Source organism: Alexandromys fortis, unplaced genomic scaffold (genome assembly GCF_014885135.2).
Source record: "Alexandromys fortis isolate MF-2015 unplaced genomic scaffold, M_Fortis_MF-2015_v1.1 scaffold_218, whole genome shotgun sequence".
Taxonomy (NCBI): domain Eukaryota; kingdom Metazoa; phylum Chordata; class Mammalia; order Rodentia; family Cricetidae; genus Alexandromys; species Alexandromys fortis.
Genome location: NW_026068112.1, coordinates 103,724 through 114,214, shown reverse-complemented (window position 1 = coordinate 114,214; position 10,491 = coordinate 103,724). Strand labels below are relative to the sequence as shown.

General features: G+C 47.8%; 2 protein-coding genes across 2 annotated transcripts; both read left to right on the top strand.

Annotated features, from left to right (window-relative positions):
- On the top strand, nucleotides 1–1,260 carry LOC126490035 (histone H3). The gene has a single exon (XM_050124699.1). It carries the CDS (start codon nucleotides 800–802, stop codon nucleotides 1,208–1,210), a length of 411 nt encoding a protein of 136 aa, XP_049980656.1. The 5' UTR covers nucleotides 1–799; the 3' UTR covers nucleotides 1,211–1,260.
- A 515-nt stretch (nucleotides 1,261–1,775) lies between these two features.
- On the top strand, nucleotides 1,776–6,149 carry LOC126490037 (histone H2B type 2-F). Its single transcript, XM_050124701.1, has one exon. It carries the CDS (start codon nucleotides 1,853–1,855, stop codon nucleotides 2,231–2,233), a length of 381 nt encoding a protein of 126 aa, XP_049980658.1. The 5' UTR covers nucleotides 1,776–1,852; the 3' UTR covers nucleotides 2,234–6,149.
- The last annotated feature ends 4,342 nt before the right edge of the window (nucleotides 6,150–10,491 follow it).

Sequence of the window (10,491 nt, the reverse complement as noted above, 5' to 3'; positions counted from 1 at the left end):
ATCTTTGTGGATGAAAATATGTTAGCACCTTAGTCATCAATAAATAAATCTTTGATTTGAAAGTTATTTTAACGTGTTACTTGGATGAAAAGGGCTTGGTTATTTAGTAACTATTGTCTACTAGAAAGGGGTTATTAACACTTTCTAATCTTATCCTTCTCTGAAATATACTCATTTCATCTGCAGGACTTAATAGGTCTTTAATGTAGGGATGAGGACGGTGCACACTAGAGAGGAGGGAAAGCGGGGGGAGGGGCGGCAAACAGAACGTGGGTGTGTGGCTAATGTAGGCCAGCTTTGGTCGGGTTTAGAAGCAGATAAAAATGTAAGTTTGAATTTAGTTCCTTTCACCATATATTGCGTTGTCATTCTTCAGCTACGGTTATAAAGGCTTCCAAACCGCGGGACACAGTGCCAAACGCTAAATAAACGCTAACTCTGGCAGAAGAATTACAGTAACTGGGGACTTGCAACAAACTGAATCGCAGTGTAGGAAAGGGGCAAGCTTGTTTCCGAGGGAACCTCTTACAGCTCACAGTGCGCGGAACACTATACACTGCTTTCAGAAAAGTTACATCAACTGAAAAGAACCATCTTTTCAAAACACTCCGTGGTCCTCAAATTCAGGAAGAAGGAATCAGGGAAAAAGGGATAGTGTAACCATCTTGCGATTCTTAGGATCGAATTCTACCCAATCAGACTCCAAGTCCACAAACTCCTGTTTTTCTGGTCCAATCAAGACGAAGATAAGTCTATAAATATGGCCGCTAGGCGCCTGCAAGCCAAAGGCGTATAAAACATGGCTCGCACGAAGCAGACCGCCCGCAAGTCCACCGGCGGCAAGGCCCCGCGCAAGCAGCTGGCCACCAAGGCCGCCCGCAAGAGCGCGCCGGCCACGGGCGGCGTGAAGAAGCCGCACCGCTACCGGCCCGGCACCGTGGCGCTGCGCGAGATCCGGCGCTACCAGAAGTCGACCGAGCTGCTGATCCGCAAGCTGCCGTTCCAGCGCCTGGTGCGCGAGATCGCGCAGGACTTCAAGACCGACCTGCGTTTCCAGAGCTCGGCCGTCATGGCGCTGCAGGAGGCGAGCGAGGCCTACCTGGTGGGGCTGTTCGAGGACACGAACCTGTGCGCCATCCACGCCAAGCGCGTCACCATCATGCCCAAGGACATCCAGCTGGCCCGCCGCATCCGCGGGGAGCGGGCCTGAACTGCCTTTCCAGAAAGTCGACTTAAAAAGGCTCTTTTCAGAGCCACCTACGTTCTCATAAGAGTAGCTGTGCCAACTTTGCACTCGGGATCAGGAGAGTCCTGAACCCCAAGTTTCAAGCATATTCCCAAATGGCACACCTAGCATCTGCAAGCGACCCCAAGTCAGATAGACCTGTCGTATCCCCCGCCCCACACGTTTGTTCGGTTTGGGTAGGCCAAACCCAGGAAGAATTGTTGGGGGGAAACATGAGCCGAGCTAATCAGTGAATCTCAACCACCAATCATGACGGACCAGAAGGGTTAACTTGTCTAACCTGGTGCTTACGAACTCGCCAATGAAAGGCAGGTAAAGAACAGGTGAAGGGGAGCTGCAGCTCATTTACCGGCCAGCATGAAATGCAGGGCTGCGATTGGTTAGGAAGTCTTTCCTCTCATCACCACCAAGGCGCGCAGCCAGAATCTATTTGCGTAGGCTCCGCCTCCTTGACGGTAACGCTAGTGTAAAGTAGCCAATAAAAGCGTCGTGCTGAAAGAGCCCTCATTTGCATACAAGCTCTATAAGTAGCGCATAACCAGCCGTCCTGCAACAGTCCGTCTTCGCCTCTTCCATTTTGTGGTGTTTCTTTGAACGTGGAGGAAAATGCCGGACCCGGCCAAATCTGCTCCTGCTCCAAAGAAGGGCTCGAAAAAAGCTGTCACAAAAGTCCAGAAGAAAGACGGCAAGAAGCGCAAGCGCAGCCGTAAGGAGAGCTACTCTGTCTACGTGTACAAGGTGCTCAAGCAAGTGCATCCGGACACGGGAATTTCGTCCAAAGCCATGGGCATCATGAACTCCTTCGTGAACGACATCTTCGAGCGCATCGCTGGCGAGGCTTCCCGCTTGGCGCATTACAACAAGCGTTCGACCATCACTTCCCGGGAGATCCAGACGGCCGTGCGCCTGCTGTTGCCTGGGGAGCTGGCCAAGCACGCCGTGTCGGAGGGCACCAAGGCCGTCACCAAGTACACCAGCTCCAAGTGAAGCGCAGCCGAGACGTGATTGATCGACTTTACCCCAAAGGCTCTTTTCAGAGCCACTTCAGCTCTCGAAGAAAGAGCTGTAACCACTAATGGCCTATGATTTCTTAGGTAAGGTGGGGCGGCAAATCTGTCTCCCTGCAGGGCTCTGGTGCAACACACCGACATTTCAAAGAATGTTGGGCGGGCCGGGTGCGGCGCAGCCTGTCGCATCACGTACATGGTACACAATGTATTCCCTTTTAGCGTAGTGTATTCCCTTTTAGCTGCTGCTTTAGTGTGAGCCTCCCTCAAGTGGACCTCAACAGTTCGTCACTTCAAAGCTGTAGTCCCTCACAGCCCTGGTGCATCCGGAAATAATCGGGTCTGCTTAGCTCATAATATGGGGACAGTTCTTGTCATCACGCAGTTCCAATGCCGCTGAGCAGGAAGAGAAACTGTTCCTACCCAGTTTAGTTTATTGTGGGTTGTTAAAATTGAATGTCCCGTAGACTAAGTTATAAGCATGTATAGAAGTCAAGTGCTGGAGTCTCGTCCACCCCCTTGTGGTTCGGGGCGGCGGGAGTGGGGCGAGAGAAGATTGGGTGCAAGTCCTGCCTGCTGCGCCATTTCGCTGCCCGACTCCACGCGTGTTTTTAACGTCAGCATCAGCCCTAGGTGCCGTTTTCACAGCAGGCTTTTCTGTGAGCGCCAACCGTGGACAGCGAGAATGAGCTTAGTCCTCCTAACCCTCACCAAGGACTGGATGCTCTTCAGGAAGGTTTTCTTTTTCTCTGATTCTCTTCCTGTCAAAGTGAGACGATCGAGCCCTTTCTAGTGGGTTAGGGTTAAGTGGTTCCACTTAAAGCTGGAACCAGGTAAGTCGTCATCAGTGGGTCGGGGGTAGGAAGCAGTGCAGGAGCCATTGCGCCTCCAGCACTTCCCTTTCCCAACAAGTTCTCTTGTAGATATTTTAGCGCTCTAAAGTAGCTTCCCTAAGCATAGTGCATTGAACTCCTTGCTGAATAAATCATCTTTCCAATAAGGCTTCTAGGCCTCTTGCAGGACGTGATTCTGTAGAAACTAAAATTATCTCTTACGTGGCCTAATAGGGGAAAGTGGGTTTTACAATTTGATGGTGGCTCATGCCTTTAATCCTAGCTCTCTAGAGGACAGCTTCATATGTAGGCCAGCCCTAGTGAGACCCGGTCTACATAGTCTTTGGCAAGTTTTTGGTAATAACTTCCAATCAAATGATGGTGTAAACTGGGCAGTGGTGGCACAAGCCTTTAATCCCAGCACTCGGGAGGCAGAGGCAGGTGGATCTCTGTGAGTTTGAGACCAGCCTGGTCTACAAGAGCTAGTTCCAGGACAGGCTCCAAAACCACAGAGAAACCCTGTCTCGAAAAACCAAGGAAAAAAAAAAAAAAAAAAAAAGAGTACTCCTATCAAACACTCCCTGCTTTCACACAAAAGAGAGCCAGGGAAAAGAAAGCACCTACAGCTCATCTCCACTATTGTCTCTGATACAAGTCATTTCATCCAGCTAGGCTACTTAGGCAAACTTAATAAACAGGAAAAAGGTGTGCTAATGAATGTATGTATGCATGAACAATGGGGTTAGGCCAACCAAAGGGCTAACCTTGTGTTCTGCCTTGTGTTTTGAGGTTTCTGCACTATGAAAATCTGAAGGATTTGCTTGTCAATTCCTTAGTTGGGGTTTTTATTTTCTCTGAGTCATTTTAAGGATCGAAACTCTGATTGCCACATTTTCATACTGGTTTCCAAACAGTTAGGTGCTAGAAATTACCTTCTGCCCTCTTCGTGCTCAAACCCAGAAATGCAGTAAATACATAGGATTTTTACAAGATTAGTAGGAGAGCTCATCACAGTAAGATGTGAATTCCAATCATTTGCCTACAGAAAAGGGATAATTTTCCCTTTAAAAAGTTTATCTTCTTTGTGATGGTTGGAATGTGTTTATAAAGGACCATAACTGTCACAACTAAGCAATCTTTCTGGCTCAGTTCGTTCTGAGGAGAAAGTTAAGTTGCATAGACTATAAAGACAGAGCAAAACTAAGAAACTAACCAATCTTCCTAGCATGAAGAAATGATGTTTGCCTGACGTGGTGACACACACCTTTAATCCCAGCACTCAGGGCAGAAGCAGGCTGGTCTCTATGTGTTCGAGGCCAGCTTGGTCTATGTAGGGTTTTTAGGCTAGGCAAGTCTACATAGTGACATCCCTACCTCAAAAACAAAACTTGGGCTGGGCGGTGGTGGCACACATCTTTAATCCCAGCACTCGGGAGGCAGAGGCAGGCGGATCTCTGTGAGTTCGAGGCCAGCCTGGTCTACAAGAGCTAGTTCTGGGACAGGCACCAAAGCTACAGAGAAACCCTGCCTTGAAAAACAAAACAAAACAAAACAAAACAAAAAGAATTATATTTGAGATGGTAAGCGTTGATGGAGTCCCTCAGATTCATTAGCCATGTACAATTTGGGGACGTTGACAAAACCACATGTGTAGACCAAAGTTGGTGTAGATGTGGAAGGGTAATTCCTAAAACCTCTGGGTGTGCGAGTGTACCATGTGTATACTACTGCAACAAGCCAGTTGCTGTGTGACTTACTCTGAGGTCACACAGATTGGGGATGTTTCCCACTTAACATTGAGAATAATAGTAATATTTATACAATCTTCAGTAAGTGATCATGGTGACTGAAACCTCCTTTGTGGATATAAGAATTTTGGAAAACCTATCTCATAAGACTAAATCATAACTCATACCTACAACTATATTATATCCAAAGTTTACATTATTTTCAAATTCACACAGAACATTGACCAAAAGTGGTCACCACTCTTGGGAAACTAAAATTATAAAGGACACACTCGCTGACACAAAATAAAACAAGCGATGCTCTACAGAGAAGTCTGCAGGTCCAAAGGAATTGCAAAATAAAAACTGCACAGTCTTCTGAACAACAATGGGATCACTGTGTGCTTGAATCTCCGCAGGAAGCAGGGCGTAAATCACAGGTTTAGAGGATTGAAGGAAGGCAGGTATGGTGCAGGCCTCCAACCCAGCGCTCAGGAGGCAGAGGCAGGTGAAAAGGATGGACTTAAGGGAAAGAGGGAACAAGAGAAACTCTTAACTGAAAGGAGAATAGAAAGCGTTAAATCTGAGCAGGAGCAGAATCCTTAGGACAGCAAAGATTACCCTAGTCTACCAAGACTGAACTAACCAGTAAGACCAGACTGTTCCCGACAGGGCTCTATAGCTCAGCATTGAAGAGCTAGGGACATAGCGAATGGCGTTTTAGATGCGGAAGATGTGTTAAATGCTATATGCTTGGGGCTTGGGCTCTGTTTTGTTGTTTTTATTATGGGTTTGAGTGTTTTGCCTGTATGTATGTTTTATATATGTTCACTACAGTCATTCCTGGAGCCAGGGAGTTCAGAAGAGAGTGCCAGGTCTCCTGGAACCAGAGTTACAGATGACTGAGTTACAGATGTGTGGTTGCTGGGGACTGAACCCGGGTCTTCTGTAGGAGCCACCAACTGCTTTTAATCACTACGCCACTTGTCCAGTTCATTGGTGTTTGGTTTTGATTAATGTAGCAGGCCCCCAGACCTTAGCACAACTGACTCAGTGATGGAAATGCTCTTCGGGCCATGAAACTCAGCTCATAGACAGTACTGCGTGTCAAAATGAAAGCAAAGACCTAGGCCATCGAAGTCCATAGTTCTGGGAAAGTCTCACAATGTGCAAGCCTTGCTTTTCGGCGTCTGTAGTTCTGCTTCTAGCTAATTGTTCTTGTTAACTGAAGTATATCAATGGAGAATATGATTTTTGTGCTTAAAAGTTCAGCCTCTAAAGGCTCAGTGCTAAGTTTAGTTGCTGGCTGGCTAATAAAGGCTGCCATTTGACTTCAGCCACGTGTGAGCAGTGTTCTCTGACAGCTACCCCACAATAACAACAAGGTAAATTGCTCAGACCAATCTCAAAATCTCAGTCTTTCTGCCTTAGCCTTTTAAATGTAGAATTACAAACCTGCATCACCATGCCTAAAGTAGTTTCATGAAAAGGAGCTGGTCTGAATTAAACAAAAGAAACTGGGGCTGGAGAGATGACTCACCTTTAAAGCACCAGTTGCTCGTCCAGAGGATAAAGGTTTTGGATTCCTGGCATGCACATGGCCACTCACAGCTGTTAGTGTTTCTAGCTCCAGGGGATCGGACACCCTCTTCTGGCCTCCTCAGGTACTGCACACACATGGGGCGGATACACACGCAGGTCAAACTTCCATACACATAAAAGGAAAGAAATAAGTCCTACAATAAATGCATATGTTTTGGAGAAGCTGAAAAGATAGTCAAAGATCTAATTCCAGCAGAATGAGAGAATTAAGAACAAGAAGTTGCAGGTAAAAGAGCTATGAACTCTAGAGTTAAAATCTGATTTCTGTCTTAGGACTAAACCCTGGAAAGTCTCAGGATATGACTCAGTTAAAGTTAGAAATTGTGATTTTTTTTTAAAAAATAAGTGTGGTGCTTATAAGCCATGAAATGCTTATTCATTCGACTGTGTCTTTCCAGTGGGCCCTCAAAGTCATAGCTGAGACCAGGTCATTGCTAGTCAGTAAACATTACATATGAGAAATTTATGTTTATTTTCCCAGAAGGCCTCAGTTAACTATTGCTGGTCTTCTTTACCTCCCATGAACATATGTTCCCTCTTCATAAGTTTTAACCTTCGTAAGTCTAAATGGCTAGGTAGTGTGTCCTCTGTGTAACGGTAAGAAGGGAAGGCAAGATGCAGAAGAGCAAACAATTTCACTGGCTGTGAGTTTTGTACTAACCACACTAATCAACCTGTATTATACTCAATGAACTTTTTTTTTTCTTTTTTGAGACAGGGTCTCATGCTTTCCAGGCGGGCCTCAAACTCCTTAAGTATTGAGGGTGACCTTGCCTTTCTGATCCTCCTGCCTCATCTCCTGAATGCTGGAATTCCAGGCATGTGTCTCTATGTTTGGTGTTATGCCATACTGATGATTAAACATGCGGCTTCATGCACACTGGGCAAGCACCCTACGGGAGCTACATCTCCAGTACTCCCCAAACCTGAAAGATCTCACGGAGTTCCAGACATACTAGTGTTTGGAGGAGGGTATTGAAGCGGGGAGTAGGGAGGGAGGAAGTAGAATCTTGCTTTTCATTGCCAGCCTTAATTACCTGAAGATTGGGTTTTAATTACAGTTATAAGACGTAGCCATTGCTGAAGGTTCATACACAAAGGAAAGATGTAGGCATGGGCCTAACAATGCTCCTAGAAGCAAAGATCTAGCACCACCTAAGACAGAGACAATGGCAGAAGTGGAGATTGTGCCTTGTCATGTTAGGAAAGTCAACATCTTCATGCCTGCCTGCCTTCTTTGACCCCCACAGAAACACAGGTGCTCAGAGTTTAATACATTCCTTCTCCATATTAAATATTCTCATGAAAACTGGGTGTGCTTTCCAATCTAAGACTTCCCTTCCCCTCCCCAGCAGTTTCTTATCAAATACCCCCTATTTTATTTATATTTTTGTGGTCTTTTGGGTGACAGGATCCCCCTATTAGAAAGCTCTGGCTGTTCTATACAGCAGGCTGGCCTTGACCTCCCTGAGATCACTCCCAGGTGCTGGGATTAAAGGTGTGTGCATCTCTAGCCGCTAAATGTTGCCAACGGAACAGCTTAGACTCCTTCTCTATGCACTTGTCCACTTACACCGACGATGTCACATTTTCTGGTGCCCAACATTCTAGATTCAACAGTAATGCTTAATTTTAATAAGAATCTTAAATAAGGGAATCGGGGTGCACCTCGGTGTGGTGCGTGCCTGCCTAGCCTGTAGAAATTTTGGGTTTCATTCCCAGCGCCCGTCACATGGCCGAGCGCACCATAATCCAGCACTAGGTAAGTGGTCTCTACAGAGCAAGTTCCAGACCAGCCAGGGATACTTGAGACTATGTCTTACAAGAGGGCACCCATGTGGTTGCTGGGAATTGAACTCAGGACCTCTGGAAGAGCAGCTAGTGATCTTAACCACTGAGCCATCTCTCCAGCCCCAAGAATCATAAATAATATATTTATCCAAAATTCTTGCTGCTTTCTCTGCCTTCTGTTCTACCACCTTGCGCCTCGGATCTTTAACTGGAATGTTTAACGTTCTGAGCCGTGACTCCACCACCACCCTTTCCTCATTTCCTGTTAGTGAATCGGAAAGTTGTGTTGACCCTTCCTCCAAAATAGTGTGTATGTGACCTTCCTCAGAAGCTTCACTGCCCCTCTGGTTTCCTACCTCCCTGACTTAGTCTCACCCCTAAAGGCCACCTGCCAGCAGTATCTCCGTTCTTTTGTGTGGTGGCCCACAGTGACTCGGTTTCCAGCTGGAGTCTACTCGCCTGCCCCGGGATCCTTGAGGGCTGTGAGGAAGTTCTGATTAAGCCCATGGGAAAGAACATTTTGCCCCTGAGAAAGAACGCATTATCTACTCAGCCACAGGCCAGTGAGTGCCAGCCCAAGGCACATCCAGATAGAAAAAGAAACTGCTGCTAGTCCCGTGACTGCTGAGACTCTTTGCTCCTCTCTCTCAAGGACAGAGCAGGGAGGCGGTTAACTTATTACGCTGCTCTTCGATCTGTCTTTTGCCTGTAAATAGTATATATTCTGGCTGAGAAATAAACTCGTGGCCATACCATTTCCTTGGCCTCGCGCCCCCTCCAGGTACTCAGGTTGATCTCGCTGGAGCGGTGGTCTCCAACACCTCCCACCCCGCACCTCTTTAGAATCAGTGGGTAGATCTGGGCTAATCGTAGGCTTCTCCTAGGGGACAATCTGTACATTTTGAAGGTACTGAGTAATGGGAGGCCCTGAATGGATTCGGTTACTCCTATTTTACCCGCAAACAATTCTAGAAACCTCTGAGCATTCTGAATGGGCCTAGATACTCCTCCACACCCCAGATGAGTGTGGTTCTCCATAGCAAGCTTGGAAAACGACTACACCTGACTGATCCATCTTGCTAACTGCCTGCTTTGTACGCAGGCTTCGAAGGCCTGGTAAGTCATTACAAGATTAAGCCAAGACCCTCTTGTACTGGTCTAGCGATGAAGACTCCCACCACCTCACCGCACCTCCCCCAAAGGGCAGGCTGGCCCACTCTCCTCCCCACCAACTGCATCAGATCCCTTCGGGATAACTCTTTCTCAGTTCTGGAAACTTCTCATTAGGGATCCACTGGGGTCTCTGCCTGCCCGCTCGCTGGCTCGGCTGACCCAGGTTTCCTTCCTTCCCATAATGCTGGACCCAGCGGGGAGGCGGAGGTCGCAGTCTTCTGCTGGTTCCCTGGCGTCTCCCCCCTGGAACTCGGGGTCTCCCGGCGGCAGCGGCTGCGAGCCCCAAAGGTGGCCACCAGGGGGCGCCATGTGGGGCCTCGAGCGCGCAGATCCGCCTGGCCCGCCGGGCTGGGTAGTTCTGCGGCTGCGCACTCCGGGAGACGACCACCCTTTCGAGCTGCTGCGCTAGCGCGGCTGCTAAGCGAATCATCACCTTAAGCAAGGGCCGCCCGCGAGAGGATGCCCTCACGGTAACCGGGGGGAATCGGACACGCACGACCCTCTTCCTCATGCTACACGTCTGTGCCGTAGCCCAATCTAGATCATTAGCTCCTGACGCCTGGGGGGAAAACAATTAGTCACAAGGTTCCAGTCACGCGATCCCGCTGCGCGTCGGCTGCAATGTACAAAGATGACCACGGGACGGCGCCAGCAAGTCACACCGTCCCCCGAGGGTTTTGTTGTTGTTGTTTTGTTTTGTTTTTGCTTTTCTCTTTTCTGTTACTTTTTAGGAGTCTTGATTGAGTTTATTTTCTGTACCAGCTAAAGAATTAAAAGCAGGAAAAACGTTGTGGGACAGGAAGCAAAAGGGAGAATTTCAGACACAGTAGATAGAATCAACCATTGAAGAAAGGTTTTTATTAGGATGGGGAAAAACACAGCAGGGCACACGGATAGATTGGGGGTGATCTCATAAAGTCGGCCTTGCCTGGAGGGAAGGAGGTTTAAGAATCTTTGAGGGGATGGGCGGTGGTGGCGCACGCCTTTAATCCCAGCATTCAGGAGGCAGAGGCAGGTGGATCTCTGTGAGTTCGAGGCCAGCCTGGTCTACAGAGCTAGTTCCAGGACAGGCTCCAAAGCCACAGAGAAACCCTGTCTCGAAAATCAAAAAA